The sequence below is a fragment of the Amphibalanus amphitrite genome, unplaced genomic scaffold (assembly GCF_019059575.1).
Source record: "Amphibalanus amphitrite isolate SeventyFive unplaced genomic scaffold, NRLGWU_Aamphi_draft 002088F_arrow, whole genome shotgun sequence".
NCBI classification, from domain to species: domain Eukaryota; kingdom Metazoa; phylum Arthropoda; class Thecostraca; order Balanomorpha; family Balanidae; genus Amphibalanus; species Amphibalanus amphitrite.
In genome coordinates this window covers 1-16887 of record NW_024883581.1, presented here as the reverse complement: position 1 = coordinate 16887, position 16887 = coordinate 1, and the positions used below count along the sequence as shown (strand labels likewise).

Below are 16887 nucleotides of genomic sequence, written 5' to 3'. Positions count from 1 at the left end.
CTGGGCCACACGGTTGAGCGCACTGCTGACTGGAAGAGCGCTGGAAGTGTATTCCAGGATATCCGATGAGGACGCTGAGGACTACGGTGCCCTGAAACAAGCGCTGTTGACACGCTATGCTATGACCGAAAATGGATTCCGGGAGAAATTCCGCTCATCAAAGCCTGAGACGGGCGAATGCCCAAAACAGTTCATCTCGAGACTGACTGGATACCTTAACAGATGGATAGAACTGTCAGACACAGCAAAGACTTTTGCTGGCATTCGAGACTTGATGATAAGAGAACAGTACTTGAACAGCTGTCCCCGTGACCTTGCCGTGCATCTCCGAGAGCGAACGCCGACGGATCTTCCCCAAGTGGTAGAAATATCGGACAAATATCTCGCTGCTCACGACCGGTCACTCGCATCTTCGCAGCCAAGGGGGGACGAGTCTACCACTCAAGCAGGAAGTGCAGGGCGTAGCGGCGGACCATACGGTACCGTGTATAATCGGCGGGACCAGAGCCGTATACGATGTTACAACTGCAACCGGCTGGGGCACCGCGCTGTAGAGTGCCGCCAGCGTGATTCTCAAATGGCTCAGCGGTACAATAATGGGACCGTCCCGAGAGGTACCAATGGACCGGGCAACACAGATTCCGATCGCAGGGGCTGGGTGCCAAGGGGAGCTGCAGCTGAAGCTCTGCCGTCAGAAACAGAGGACAATGAAGGCAATCGGGGCGACGGGGCGCTCGAAGGTGGTCCGCACGAGGCGGCCGCCGCCTTAACATCATCCCCACGGTCACCCACGCCGGTCATTGCCCGTGGAAATAAGGCGACAGAAGAAGACATACTTGAGTGTTTGAGCGATAATGAGCTCAAATTAGCCAATGGAAGGTCGATTCCCATCGTGAATGGCGCAAGTTTGAGTCGTCGAACGGACGCACGTACCAATATGCCCTGTTGTGAAGGGTCAGGTTGGCGACGTCATGGTGAACACCCTGCGAGACACCGGGTGCAGTACCGTAGTGGTGAAACGGGAGTTCGTCAAGGACGAGGAGCTGACGGGAGAAACATCGCTTATGCTCCTGATTGACAACACCGTGCGCCGCGTACCAGTGGCCATGATATGCGTAAACACGCCATTCCTGATAGGAAAAGTCAAGGCTCTGTGCTTGCCCGACGCCGTATACGACCTCATCATCGGCCAAGTTCCTGGAGCTCGCGCTCCGAACGACCCGGATCCCGAGTGGCGCGCGACAGAGCCGGCAAGCCAGACGGGAGGCGCCGCGATCACCCGGGCTCAGTCACAAAAGGGACGCGGGGTGCTCAGACAAAGTGACCTCATCGGCGGTACCACTGTGACCCGAGACGAGCTCATTAAACTCCAACAAGAGGACGAAACTCTGAAGAAACTCACTGATGGGTGGGAGGCAAGGAAAAGAGAGGGAAAGATGGTGAGGTACGAAAAAAGTCGGGGCATTCTCTACCGTGTCTTCGATGATTCGGGGTGCAGCGCCAAGAAAAGTACCCGACAGGTAGTTTTACCAACAGGGCTACGCGAGCACGTCATGAAAGTCGCCCATGAATCACTGCTAGCCGGCCACGTCGGCGCTAAGAAGACGGCTGAGAGAATTCTATCCAGCTTCTACTGGCCAGGTCTTGGAGCAGACGTGCGCCGATTCTGCCATTCGTGCGATGTGTGCCAGCGGACTGTACCAAAGGGATCAGTTGGTAAGGCGCCGTTGGGTAAGATGCCGCTGATCGACCGCCCGTTTCAGAGAGTGGCCCTGGACCTGAACGGACCGATTCACCCGCCCAGCGAAGAGGGACATCGGTACATCCTGACCCTCGTTGACTACGCAACTCGGTATCCCGAAGCAGTCCCTCTGAAGACCTGCACTGCCGAAGCTGTAGCTGAAGCTCTGATCGACTTGTATAGCAGGCTCGGTGTTCCCGATGAAATGCTCACCGATCTGGGACGACAGTTCGTATCCAACTGCATGGAAGAGGTCTCTGAGCTACTCAATATACGCCATTTAACAACCACACCATACCACCCCATGTGTAATGGCTTAGTGGAAAAGTTCAACGGCACGCTACAGATGATGCTGAAACGTCTCAGTAGCGAGCAGCCAAGACTGTGGCACCGCTACATCAATGCACTGCTGTTCGCGTACAGGGAGGTCCCACAAGAATCCACTGGGTTCTCGCCTTTCGAGCTGTTGTACGGCAGAACGGTGCGCGGACCGATGAGGATATTACGAGAGCTCTGGACCAGCGAAAGCGAGACGGCTGAGGTGAAGACGAGCTACCAGTATGTATTTGAGCTCCGTGAGCGGCTAGAGGATACGATGGCACTGGCGCAAAAGGAGTTGGGGAAGGCCCAGTCACGATACAAGTACAACTACGATCGCAAAGCGAGGAACAGAAAGCTGGAAGCCGGTGATAAAGTCCTAATTCTTCTCCCATCAACCAGCAACAAGCTTCTCATGCAATGGCAAGGTCCGTACAGCGTGCAGGAAAAAACAAATGAGTGTGACTACCGAATCATTGTCAATGGAAAGGTGAAAACCTACCACATCAACATGTTGAAACGCTACATGGACCGCACCGTTCAGGAGAACAGGTCAGACGTCAGTGCCAGTGTCAGCGGGGCACTCATGGAAGTGGTGGCAGTGGCTGTGATCGAGAGAAGCGAGGCAGCCCCAGAAGAAGCCATCGAGGATGACGACCTACTGGAATTTGTGGTTCCAGGAGGCAACGAATCTTTGGCAGACGTACAAATCGGGGAGGGATTGTCAAGGAAGGAGCGACTGCAAGCGCAAGAGGTGATCAAAACCTACCATGCAGTGTTCTCAGACAAACCCGGACGCACCAAACTCATTGAGCACAGGATCGAGGTGACGTCCCCACAGCCGATCCGATGCAAGCCCTACCCCTTGCCATATAGCATGAGGGAGTCCCTCCGCGAGGACATCAGGAACATGCTCGATATGGGAGTGATACGCCAGTCTCGGTCACCTTACGCGGCCCCCGTGGTACTGGTGAGGAAAAAGGATGGCAGTAACCGCGTGTGTGTCGACTATCGTAAGCTAAATCAAGTAACGATAGTAGACCCTGAGCCGATGATCAAGATCGAAGACGTGTTCCAGGGCCTAGGCAAAGATCGATACTTCAGCAAGATCGATCTCAGCCGGGGGTACTGGCAGTTCCCTGTCAGGGAAGAAGACGTGCAGAAGATAGGATTCGTCACACCTGATGGAGAATATGAGTTTCTCCGCATGCCATTTGGAATGGTCAACTCGGGAGCAACACTAGTCAGGGGGGTCAGGAAGCTGTTGGAAGGTCTACCCAACATAACTGCGTACATCGATGACATACTGGTGCATACCAAGACCTGGGAGGAACACGTGTCCACTCTGAATGTCCTACTTCACCGCATGCAAGAAGCAGAACTGACGGCGAGACCGTCAAAGTGTGTCATAGGAATGGCGTGCGTGGAGTTCGTCGGACATCGTATCGGGCGGGGGGTCGTCACTGCCATTGAAGACAACGTCTCCAGGATCCTGGAAGCGCCGAAGCCGAGGACTAAGACTGAGCTGAGGTCTTTCCTCGGGCTGGCCAACTTCTACCGCAACTACATCCCCGACTTCGCTGCAGTGGCGGTGCCATTAACAGACCTGACGCGGAAGGGGTCACCAAGGGTGCTGCAGTGGGGAGCGGCTCAGGACAAGGCCTTCGATGGTCTAAAGGGACTGCTAGCATCGAGGCCGATCCTAAGACTGCCAGAAATGGACAAGCAGTTCGTCTTACGGACGGACGCCTCTGATAAGGGCATCGGCGCCGTTCTGCTACAGAGTCATGACGGTGATCTCTTCCCGGTGTCTTACGCAAGTAAGAAGTTATCAGAACGTGAGAGGAAGTACTCTACGATGGAGCGAGAGTGTTTGGCGGTGGTCTGGGGCGTGAGGAAGTTCCAGTTATATTTGTACGGGAGGCCATTTGTCTTACAGACTGATCACCAGCCGTTGGTCTTCCTCAACAAGGCAAAACTGCTGAACGATCGGATTATGCGGTGGGCCCTGTTCCTGGAGAGCTACCGCATGCATATCATGGCCATCAAGGGAGCGGACAACGTGGAGGCCGACTACATGAGTCGCGCCGTCTGAAGCATGGTCGAGTCGGGTAGATGAAGAAATGAAGAACGCACCGTCTTATCTCCGCGTTACGGGTCATGGCGGTGGTGGTTATGAGCATGTCGACAAAGATTGGTGATGATGGGTATAAAAAAAACAAGTTTTTTCTGGAAAGGGGGAGTGATGTCACGCTCTGTGTAACCTATATTGGTGAAAGATCTCAAGCGGCATGTCACGTGATGTATAACTGTGTCGCGAGAGATTTAGACCAGAGAAAATCGGGAAGGAGAGGGATGTTGGCTTGGGGGAGTTTTTGGAAGAACAGTGTTAGGTGCTTGATAATTGCCGAGTATTGGTAAAAATACATAGAAAACCCGTGACAGCCTCAAAGGCCCCTCGACTGCTCAAAGGGCCCTTAGAAGGCCTCAATGGGAACTCAAGAGACGTTAAACGGCCCTCAAAAGGCTTGAAAGGGCCCTCTGCTGATGGCCAAAGGCTCGCACCTGAGTCAATAAGAGCCTTGTCAAAAAACGGACCTGAGAAACCTTGCCGGCCCTGGTTATCTGCGGGACTCCTACACTTACCTGAGTGGCCCCCGTTTACTGAGGGGCCCTGGTTATTGATGGGGTCCCTGGTTACTTAAGGGGCGCCTGGTTACCAGAGGGGCCCATGGTCACCTGGTGGGCCCCTGATCAATTGAAAACCCCTGGTCATCTGAAACGCCCCTGATTACCTAAAGGGTCCCATCACTTGGATTCAGTGACATAGCAAGGGGGCGAGGGGGTACGTGCCCGTTCTCGGGTTTAGGGTTCCTTCGAAACCGAGGGGCCCTGCGGCGCCAGTTGGTAGCAGAGGGTTCGCTCGCTCGTAAAATACCATGTAAATTAGGCATTAGTGTACATTAGGCACACTTGACACTCCTCGGGCATAAATGATACTTTTGCTTGCCAATTTTCCACATTTTCTCATGCAGAGACCGTTTTAAAGAGACCCGTCTGCCAGTGAGACTGGACCCACCGTGCCTCCCTCCTCCCATCGAAAGGTCCTGGGTACATCCTTGCCTGAGCTGACCCCGGGCGCCCGGGTGACTCGCGGGCCCGGGGTCAGGTGACCAGCAGGTGACCCGCTCTTGGGCGAAATTCTGGGTACGTGTCCGACATGCATCGTACATAGTCCTGTTGATTTGATTCATTGGTTAAGCATTAAATATAAGTTATAAGCTGGATCTCTAGTCTGTGATCCCGCATCGTATCAGATATAATGACATTTCATGTCCATGTGCCTAAAAAAATATGCGAATATACGTGAAAAAGGAGTGCTGCTCCCGCTCCTACACATCTGGGCCAAACAGTGACCGGCCCCTGCTTCTAGCCACCCGGGGCCGGTCGGCCGGCCGGCAGTCAGTCGCTGCCCGGGGCTGATTTCTGAGGGACCTGCAAAAATGTTTATTAATGAAATGTTTTACGTAATAAATTAGATGATTAGGTATATGTACCGGCTCTGAGTCGCATTTGAGAAAAAAAAACAGCCTAGCGTAAAAATATATATGTTTTGAAAACTAAGCTGGTACCGAAATAATTGTTTTACCATGCATTGACAAACCAATTGCTCAAGCTTCAAACCAACCGAAATATAGCCCCGTGGGCCGTATTTTTTTTTTGGGGGGGGGGGGGGGGCCCTTCGGCATGGGGGGCCCAGTTCGAAGGTCGTGCCCCCCCCCCCATTCAAAAATCCTGTGTGCGCGCCTGAAGGTAATTATCCATTCCTGAACGGATTTTTCCGATAAGGCCGCCGCGCTGTTCATGTATACGGGGACACCGAATCGCATTTTTCCGTTCCCTGGCTAATCGGATATTTCCGTTTAGGCTGAATGACTCATGTAAACAGGGTAAGACAGTCTATCTACAAAGCTACGTAGTATACCCAGGTAGCTCCACAACGGGCTGCGAACAGGCCATCGAGAGGGCGCGAAAACCGAAGGAGAGGCTTGGATTGACCGTGACATACCCGACCAACTCCCAACGGGACATCTCACTCACCATTCGTCCTTAGTTGACCTTCCTGTGTCGGCGGGAGGATAGAGAACACGGTCAGCTCACAGAAAATGCTGTGCGACAGTGACATACGCCCGCAAATCACCGTAAATACTTTATATTGGTTGACGGGCATCATCTACCGCAGCGCATCTACCGGAGCGTTAAGACCCGAGCGTTGGAAACTGAATTGCATGTATAGTCGACTACAGAATGATGTTCCATTCCTCAGAAGCTATCAGTTGACCGGAGCGCTAAGTTGTGCCGTTTATCACGCAATTAATTAAGCGTGTCGATTGTGAGCATAGGGACAAAGCTATAATTTGTGAACTCAGCCCGTGTGATGCGGCACAGCCTACCACTCCAGGCAAATAATTGCATGTGAAAAAAGGAACATCATTTTGTAGTCAACTATACTTACGTACTGAGTAAGTTTTCACATTCACATTAGGTTGGGTATTCGCAGACTAATTGGTAAAGGGATATTCAATACTTTAACCCTCGCTCGTATAGGGGGGGGGGGTCGAACGGTTTTCTCTCGGTTTTCCGCGAAAAACTCGCGTAAAAAGCGGCTGATCGCGACCAAACTTTCACTACCCTCGCGTTTATCAATTTAACCCTCGCCCTGGCAGGGGGTGATGCAACCCCCTAAGGTTTTTCAAAGATAGTGAAAAAAACGCAAAATTTGGCACAGCCTATGGGGCAGCCTTCTTACATCTGACCTAAAAAATTTCAGGTCCCGGAGACCTTGGGTCAGGTCACCAGGTCAGAAAACCCGGTACAAGGTCATGATCAAATTTCATTTTTCTTTATGCACCTGTCCAACTCACAGTTTTGGACTGATTTCCTTCAAACTTTCAGGATGTGCTAAGTTCACCGAGTTGTGTAACATATAGTTCGTTTTTTATGTCACTGACCTGAGGTCAGTTAGAGGTCATTACGTCGTAATGTTAATGAGGTCATTTCGCCGAATGATTGGAGTGGGGATGAACCAATGTGATGAACCAACCTATTGTGATGAACCAATGTTTGACGTGCAACACCGAAAAGCCACGTTTCACTGTGGATGTGTTGTAAATACGTCTATCTAATCTATCTAAGCCTATGGGAAAATATTCAATTCGGAAAATATTGGAGATATCCGCTTCGTTCTACCACTTTTGTGCTTTGAAACCACAGTACTTAACAGCATGTCACTTGGTCCTTCTTTATTTGGTGTACTTATCCATGGGTCAGGTCAAATGAGGTCAACTGAGGTCAAATGACGTTTTTGCCAATAACGTGGCACACAGTGACGCTAAAGCTTAAAAATGGTGTCATTGTGTTCCTGGTGATCAGCCGAATCCAATGCTATGCGATATGATGCAATTTGGTTAACTTGAACTTAATTAATTAAAGTTTACTTAATAATTAGGGAAATTTTCAGTACAAGTAAGTAAGCAAAAAGTATATCATTCGACGCGCCTTGACGTGCTGAGCTCACTGGTGCTTTTCTTTTTGCTCTATCTTAATTAGATCAAAAGTTATAAGCGAAAAACTTTTAACAGTAGTAGTCGCTTCTCACTTCAGAGTACGCCTCAAGTTCCGCTTGAAGACGTCCGTGCTGAGCGTAGTCAGCCGTTCCGGCACACTGTTGTATAGCTGTGGGGCTCGGTACGCAAACTGACACCGTCCTGCCTCTGACCTGACACGAGGTAGATAAAAATGGCTGTCTTGTCGCGTGGGTCGGTCACGTAAACTAGCCACTCTTCTAAAAAGTGAAACAAGTGTAGACATGTGTAAAAAGTGAATTTGTGCAGTGAATAGTGAAATCTGTGAACTGCGGTGTTCGTGCTGTGAGTGAGGCCCCCTCTGGCCTGCGGGACGCACTAATCGTGCCTATACCCGCGGTCGAGACGCCTCCCTTCCCCTGCGCGCGCAATGTAAGTGGGCCAGACCTGTGCATGCACATTGCACATGTGAGCAGATGTTTTGCGGTCGGTGTTTTTTTTATATAAATACATTTATTTGCCTTTAATTCAACTCTTTGTATTTTTAACCTAACTGATGGACATATAGGTATGGGCTGTAAAAGCTAATCTGGTTGGCGATCATGATTTATTCGAATTATCTGCGTGATCGTGCAACTGCCATGATTGTTATGGTAAATGTTCAGGAAATATTCGTCATACGGGCATGTTATACTTCTGGCTTGATGCGGTGCACAAAACCATGTTCCTACATGCCGGGGTATGTCTTAAGCACAGCACGAGCCGGGCAGTAAAACTATGACCAAGAAACTGTCGGTGTCAAAATGCCATGTTATTTGATAGGCCGGGCAGGAAACAAAAGTTTACTGCCCGAGTTTACTGCCCAGGGCAATGACCTCTAAACTACAGTTTATCGCATTAGTCCAGAGGTATAATTGACAGGGAATGTAGGTATAATTGACATCATTATTGCATGATATTTGCCGCGTAAAATTAGAAAACTAACATTTTTTGGTAAATATCTGCTCTGCTTATCAAGGGTTTTGAAATATTTTGTATTGGTTACAAAGCCGAAATTATGGTAAGATATAGGTACGCCTATTAATCGAAATCCGTTATCGCTTGTTGTCTTATCTTCGTTTGATATGTCCACTGATACCTTGGGCCTAAGTTAATGCGTTTTTATTTGGCATTTGTAGTCCTTTCCTCGAAACAAACATGTAAAATATGGAAAATATTATGTATTTAACGAACGTTTAGCCATAGGGCATATCAACAAAGTACGATTACATAAATGAAGCAAAGATTCTTGCAAGAGCACTGGGAAAATTCACGTTTAATCACTAGGAATATCATACCTTCTTCTTGTTCTTATGTCGTGGCAAATCATTCAAGTATTATGTTCCTTGGATATCTAATTGTTGTGCCATTCTGAGTTGATATTTTCAGACACGATTCTTTTTGAAGTGAGGTATTTTGATGCATTTTCTTCTATAAATTTCCTTTAAGGCTTTATCCACAGCAGTAGCGCAATCACTGTTAGGAAAATATGGACAAAACAATTGTATAAAAGTGTCACCAAAACCTGTCGAAACTAACCTAGCTATGAGGCATGTAGGAAAAATCTTACTGACCTCAGCCGTACGAAATTATTTGGAAACTCGGCTTGCAAAATTTGACTCCGGCCCTCGTGCTTCGCACTCGGGCCTACGTCAATTTTGCAAACCTCGTTTCCAAATAATTTCGTCGGCCCGGTCAGTAATATATATTCTTCCACATGCGCATCATTTCTTGCTTCAAAGACTTTTATGCTGACGGTGCACGATAGGTATACCTACTGGGTATACCTACCTCATGCATTTACCACATCCATTCGAAAATATGCGCTCGGAACTGTCTCCAGTCAATAGTATTAATTACGTGACCGTAATAAATACTAATGATTCCAAAAACTTCCGAATGGATGTGGTGTACCTATGCATTCATTGATTATACCGGGTGGCCCAAAAAAAACGTTCCCAACTTTGAAGATCTATATCTGTGGTTCTAACTCAGATAAGGGGCTGAAACTTTCACCACGCGTGCGTCATTTCATTGCGCATCGGTATGCCAAATTATTTATCCGTACCGTCCTTCGCGTGGCAGCACTGCCATGTTGAACGAAATGCCACCTTTGTACTTTTTTTGCCGGATCTTAAAACATGATGAAATTTGGGTTGAACATACTAGGATGACAGTATCATTAATTTTTACTCGTGTAAGCGAAACCAGCACGTGCGTTACAAAATTCAAACATTTTCCCCCTCATTTATGCCAATTGTTCAAATATTTCGCCAAGCTGGTGCTGACGGATGAGATGCGTTTCACCATCAAGGCCTGTTTCGAACAGAAGGGATGGCGCGGCGCTCGACTTGTTTCTGAGTTCCCCCACTTCAAGTGGACTAAACAGTCCATCAACCGGGTGATAAAAAAACTGGAACAGACTGGTTCTTGCGGAAGAAAACGAGGGAGTGGCCGTCCGAAAACAGCCCTGTCCGCAGATGAAAAGGGTAAAGTGGAAGCACTAGCTTGCTCGCAAGAAGAAAGGCCGGGACAACATTTGAGCCAACGGAAGATAGCCAGAACTTTAGGAAAGTCGCGATCTTCTGTTCAACGTCACCTGAAGTCAAAAAACATGAAGGCGTTTAAGCGACTCATCGTTCCACCTATGTCTGACAAAGTCAAACAAAAGCGCAAGTCTCGGGCAAGGCACCTGTACCAGAAGATAGGCAACGTTGAAGTTCAGAGCGTCGTGTTCACGGACGAAAAAGACTTCACCCTTGAAGTGCCCATCAACCCCCAAAACAATCGCGTTTACGGGAGCGGCAAGAAGAGTGAGGTGCCACCAACAAGACTGTACCATGAGAAGTCCAGGTTCTCGAAGAAAGTGATGGTAAGCGCTGGCGTGTCTTAAGGCCGTGTTACACTGCCGAATTTTGGTCACGACCCTGTCGCCGAATCACGTCGTGTAGGAAATCGGCGAACAGTTCAACGACAGAGGCGAACTAGTTCGCCGACAGAGCCCGATTTGCAGAAAACGGGTGGGGGCCCCCCTAATCGTGCGCGGGTCAAAGCTGATCCATGATTCGGCGAACATCGCGAATGAATGGCGAATCTGTTGCGAATAGTCGGCGATACCTTGGCAACGAGTCGGCGCACGCAGCGACATGTCGGCGGCGACTCGGCAACTGTTTGGCGATCATGTTCGTTTATTATAAGTTCGGCGAACGGCCACGAAATTTTCATTTTTCATGAAATATTCGTGGTGGTCGTGACGAACCGTAAAAGTCGCGCGGTGGACACCGACTGGTCTGCGAAATGCCAAGACATTGGAGGAAAGATCCCGAATCGGTCCGCGACATAGGATGACTTGCATATTCGTGCACATTCGTGTACCAAAATTCGGCAGTGTAACACGGGCTTTACAGTGGTAAAACGAAAATCTTCTTCTTAGAAACCGAGAACGCCAAAGTGAACTCGGCTGCCTACATCCGCCTTCTGCAGGAAAATCTACTACCGGCCTGCAAGAAACTTCATCCATCGGGATTCATCCTTCAGCAGGACGGAGCCCCGTCACACACGAGCAAGGCAACGCAAGAGTGTCTGGCCAGACACTGCCGATTCATAACCAAGAGCGAGTGGCCACCGAACTCGCCGGATCTGAGTCCGCTCGAGTACCATGTCTGGGACGCGCTCTCCGAGCCGGTGTACCGTCAGCGGCGTGAGAAGTTCGCGACCATCGCCGAACTGAAGGCAGCTATCGTGGCTGCCTGGGAGGAGGTGTCGCTGACCACGATGAAGAAAAGCACCCGCCAGTGGAAGCCAAGGCTAAGGGCTGTGGTGCAGGCTGACGGTGGTCCCATCGCTCACCTTTTCAAATAAACACCAAGGCAAAAAAAGCATTTTGACATGACATGATGAAAACACGAATTATACGAAAAGTTATCGACTCACTTACTAAAAAATCACACCATATAATGCTAATAAACCACCCATCAATAATATAAAGATTCAAAGGCTGTACCTATACAAGTTTTTAAGAAATATCGCTTTAAAGTTGGGAACGTTTTTTTTTTGGGCCACCCGGTATAACCCATCAGTATTTCGTTTCTTGTCAGCGCAAGCCTTTGAGCAATAACTGATGCCAGTCATGCCAGATGCCCAATTTTAAGGTCCTTCCTAGGTCATTGGTTGACAAGTCAAAAGTCTAAAATGACAAAGTTGTCAAAATTGACAGGTCAATAACTCAAAAGTCGGGAAATGGGGACCTGTTAGAGCTTCTTAAAGTGAGGCTGTTATAAGGTTTTGCGAGGGTGCTGATCACGAATTTCAAGTTAACTTTTATCACAGATGATGTTTTCGTGCATTTAGTCCAGGTCGGGTCAGGTCAGGTCAGGTCACATGTTACGAGGGAACCAAAACTACTTCGTAAATTTGAAATTGTTTTAACGGACTTTCACTGGGTAGTGGGTAAAAGTTATTATTGGTCCCGGTACTCCGACTTGTATTGAAAAGTCTTCGATGGGGCACACATAGGTTTAAAACAGACAAAAATCAGGTAGCCATTTTTCGCAACACATCAATCGAATTTCTAAATATCCAGCACGTGATGCACAACTTGCCTATTCTCATATGTAAAACACAGCCAATAGGTACACTTCCTCTTCCAAAGAAAAACTACTGTTTTAGAGCACTGTCCCATATGGGGCTAAGCGAGAATTTACCCACGCCCTGGTTTAAAGACGGATTGCACACTCGAATTTCGATCGCTTCTCTAACCACACGGCGACCCCATGTCGGCTCCACAGCTGCAGTGCTGGCCTGCCTCGGGTCGAACTGCCGCCCACACTGTAGCCAGTGTTCGGCCAAGGGGGAACTGTCAGTCCTGCAATGCCTTAGATCCGCGGCGTGCTCCTTGAGCCGTACGTTCTTGGGGCGCCCTGTTTCACCAACGTACGTTGCACCACACTCGCACGAGGTCTTGTACACCACCCCTTTCCTTAGCTCTTTGGGGACAGCATCCTTCGCCTTCACCAACCTCTCCCGCAGGGTCGGCCTCGAGCTATGTCCTATCCGGATGTTATGCGGCGCTAAAATCCGGCCTATTCTCTCGCTGGTACCCTTGACGTATGGAACACTGATATACATGGGTCGCTGTCGTTCGATCATTCCGATCATACCGATCATTCCCAGCCGACCACCGAACGACAGCGACCCATGTATATCAGTGTCTGATGTGTGCCCCATCGAAGACTTTTCAATACAAGTCGGAGTACCGGGACCAATAATAACTTTTACCCACTACCCAGTGAAAGTCCGTTAAAACAATTTCAAATAAGCATTTACCTGGGTATTAACTATTAAGACATGACTCTTCAGTCTTACTTCGTAAATGTTCAAACAATTTGTAAATGCGAAATCAACTCCAAAATCTACCCTAGAAACATGTAGAACTCGAAGCAGTAAACTAAGGTCATCAAAGGTCAGTAACCTGACTGACCTTCACGTGACCTTGACACCCACTAGAATCCATGGGATCAACATCCTTTCACATGTTTGATCGCTTAAAGCCACAAAAAAAGACAATAAACGCGCTCATAATGTGAGCCAAAATACGCTAAATCGCGATTCCAACCAAACATGGTCTCGGAAAACAGGTCACAAGTCAAAGGCCTTTTTTGGGTCAGGGTCATAAAAATTTTAAGGGTAGGCGTAATATTGATAGTAACTCGAGAGGTACTGAAAGTTTCGTCGCGAACAGCCGCTTTTTGCGCCCGTTATTTGCGAAAAAAAAAAAACTGAGAGTGGGGCGTCTGTTCGACACCCTCTTACAAGTGCGAAGGTTAAGGTCAGGCCGTTGACCAATGACGTCAAAAGTGAACCTCTGCAAGGTCCCAAAATGTCGCATGCCATGGGACCTTTCACTGGGTAATGAAGCTTATATGATCTACATAGTACTTTCTCCCAGCCCCCGTTCACGAGCTTCATAATTCCTTTACCGTGACGTCATCACGGCGCATTAATTTTCCTTCACCCATAGAAATGCATGCAAAGCATGGTGTGTTTCAGGCGGGCTAAGGAGAAATCTAAGGCCTACATGTGTTCAAAAGACGTACCACTAAGCCAATGGATTCTTCTCATTACGATAAATGGGGTTGAAATCGAAACATTCGGCCTATATTTATCTAAAATGGGCCAATCAAATGGTCCCTGCAACTCATAATGAAGGATTTCCTCTGCGTTGAAGAATTTGTTTCAAGTGTTTTTTATCAGCGACAGGGGAAATCCTTCATAATTGCTACCAGATTACTACCATATTCCCTCGCATTTCTGTTGCGCATTGCCACACAAATAAGAGTTTTGTGAAGTTTATATTAATTTAATTGTCATATTTTGACTGATTTTGGCGATTTTCAATTATTTCAACGCAGCATGGATCAGATAGCTCTCATTGTTTGCTGAAGAATGTGGCTTTTGCTTGGTTATTTTCAAGTTATCTGTGATTTGGTGCGCCGTGATCGTAGCATTATACAAATTATATCAACTTTAAAAATTGAATCAACTTTTGAAGTGAAGTTCACATGAAAAACCAAAAGTTCAAGCATAATAATTGTTTAAACATAATGATGCAACATTTGTCTCCCAGATGGAACTTATAATTCAATTGAAAACTGAAAATGGAAAAACAGAAGATGGATCTGCGGAGTTACTGAGATCACAAGGTGCTCTTGATTGTTGGTAATTGAAGATGTTGAGAGAACTTGTGAATCTGCATACCAGTCCTGACTTGCTTGATTGTTTAAAACTATTTTAATTCTCATTATTGTGTAATGTGTAGTGACTGTGCACATTGCGCAGCACATGTGCGCAGAAATGTGCAGGTGGCTGGTAGGTGGGTTAAACTTCGGAGATGCGAATTTGGATATCAGTTATAAAATTAATGGTTATGCCTTGTCGAGTAAGCTCTGCTGTTTTTTTTTGTAATTGTTTTTTATAATTGTAACCTAGGTACAATGCTGTTAGTTCATTTTTAATAAAATGCCCGACCAGAATTTGCACTTGTTCATGCATGAATGGCTAAGTTTGGGGTATTTATTCAACCCTGACTGCTCAAGTTTTTCAAAGGCACATGACACAGCATGGCTAGATCAGCTGGTACCTACTTGTTGACTATTTTTGTTTTTGGTGGTGATGTGTTTGCTGTTTGTCTTTTGCAAGGTGGTCAATGAAATAAAATAATGCATTATTTTGGAATGTTTCCTTGACAGAAGCCAGGAGCCGGATTGATATGTGCTGGTGAATGAGATGGTTCAAAAGCATTATCTGATGTTTTTCAATGTGGATAAGCCATAACATCCCTTTCATACGCTGAAGTTTTAATAGCTTCTCAGTCTCATTTTCATTCTCATTTTCATTCTCATTTTCAGTCTCAGTCTCATTCTCAGTCATTTTCCTGAAATATTGGTGTAGATAAGAGATATCAGTACCTTCTCAGAGGTACCTGCCTTCTGCTGGATGAATATTTAATTGGTTGGACGAAATGGACAGGTAGCCTTATGATAATGTAATGTGAAATCTTATTTCTATAAAACTTTGAAAATGAAGTTCTAATTATTCATATGTGCATACATTTTTGATGACTAAGAAAGTTTTCCACAAGAGTAGAAAATGTGGGAAAGTCTATCAAATGACACATTCTGAAGGCTCAATGCTGACAGAGTGCTGCCTCAAAGAATAACTGACTTGCTGGGTTACGAATATTTCTTTATTTTAATTTTCAAATGTAATGTACAATGCATTGCAGTGAAATAACAAAATAGTGCAGTAAAATAGTATTGGCGACGATCAAACAACACGTGCGCCATTGATGTCTGCAAAAATTGCTACCAGGTTGCTACCAAATTCGTGACGTAACTACGGCGCCTTTATTTCCCTAGTGAACCAACCTGAGTAGTAAAGTAATCTTGCTATCTCCTACCTAGAGGCCTCACAACTTGTATGTAGTTATCTCGTATTTTCCTGAAGGTTGCGGTCACGCAACCTCACGATTATTTATCAATGGGGAACTATGAAAACTGTTATTTTGGCGCCGGGAGCCGTCTAAAGGCCGCCCCACACTGGAACTCGCATGCGGGTTGCGAGTTTGCGGGTTTTGAGTTTGCGGACATAATGCTAATTCATAGAGTGATTAGATCGCTCCCTTATGGTAACTTCATGAATGCAGTGAAGCCAGTGCACCTTCAGAAACTTACATATAGTCGCAATAGGCAACGCAACGAACCAAAATTCGACTCTAACGAAAACCCGCAAACCTCGCAGAACTCGCAGACCTCGCAGCGAGGAAATTCGAAAGTTGACTCAAAACCAACTTTTGGAACGCGATGCAAGGTCGCTCGCAAGCTAAAAACATGCACACTCGCCTGTTAGATGGTAGTGTGGGTCACTCAGCTTAGATTGTATTGTTTGATTTTGAAGAAACCCGAAAACCCAAAATTCGCAACCCGCATGCGAGGTCCAGTGTGGGGCGGCCTTAAAGCTGTCTCAAGCGCATTAATTCGTGATATTATACAATCTTTGCGAGCCCCAGCATTTCCTTTTGCATTCTTGATCTTAGGCGACTTCATTTATGACGTCACTAAAGTCACAGGAGTTTTCACCAAAAAGTCCCGATCAAATTGAGCTAGCGAGTCGGGAAGCCACCAAAGGACTTGTGAGGACCTACCGAATCGAATAAGCGATATGACCTCCTTGGGCCAGCTTCGTGGACTGAGTGGCTCTGCCCTGATCATGACCTGAAGTGAACACCTTAAATTGACCTCAACAAAAACAAAGCGTATATTATTCGATGCGCTTGAGCATGCAAAACTCGATGGTGCCATTACCTTGGCTCTGTATCCACTATGGTGAAGTTGTTTACCAAAAACCGATCCCGCGACTTGGAGCACTTATACTGACCTCAGAGTTTGGTTGACCTGAGACATTCAACTCGGGCACCAGCTGCTGCATCTCATACGATGCACGCGCTCAGTTTTATCCGCAAGGCGCTAGCTCAATTAGGGGCGAAAAGACGGAGAGGGGTCGTAATCGCCCCCCCCCCTCGGCCGGGGTATATGCAGAAAACCCAAAAGTCCGTTGAGGGTTAAGCATTGAAGTGATATATATGATATAGAAGATATAGGTCAAAACAACTATGCCACGAGCGGTGTGAGTAAAATTGTATTTGAA

General features: G+C 47.2%; 1 protein-coding gene across 1 annotated transcript; it reads left to right on the top strand.

Annotated features, from left to right (window-relative positions):
- Window positions 1-971: 971 nt before the first annotated feature.
- LOC122376289 lies at window positions 972-4154 on the top strand. The gene is made up of 2 exons (XM_043356086.1): window positions 972-1439; window positions 1764-4154. Exons 1-2 carry the CDS (start codon window positions 972-974, stop codon window positions 4152-4154), a joined length of 2859 nt encoding a protein of 952 aa, XP_043212021.1.
- Window positions 4155-16887: the final 12733 nt, after the last annotated feature.

What these genes read in the sequence shown, in the direction of transcription:
- LOC122376289 (XM_043356086.1), top strand. Translation starts at nt 972, where the DNA reads ATGGTGAACACCCTGCGAGACACCGGGTGCAGTACCGTAGTGGTGAAA. An exon ending in GGAAAAGAGAGGGAAAGATG is followed by an intron (nt 1,440 to 1,763) that starts GTGAGGTACGAA and finishes CGCCCGTTTCAG; the next exon opens with AGAGTGGCCCTGGACCTGAA.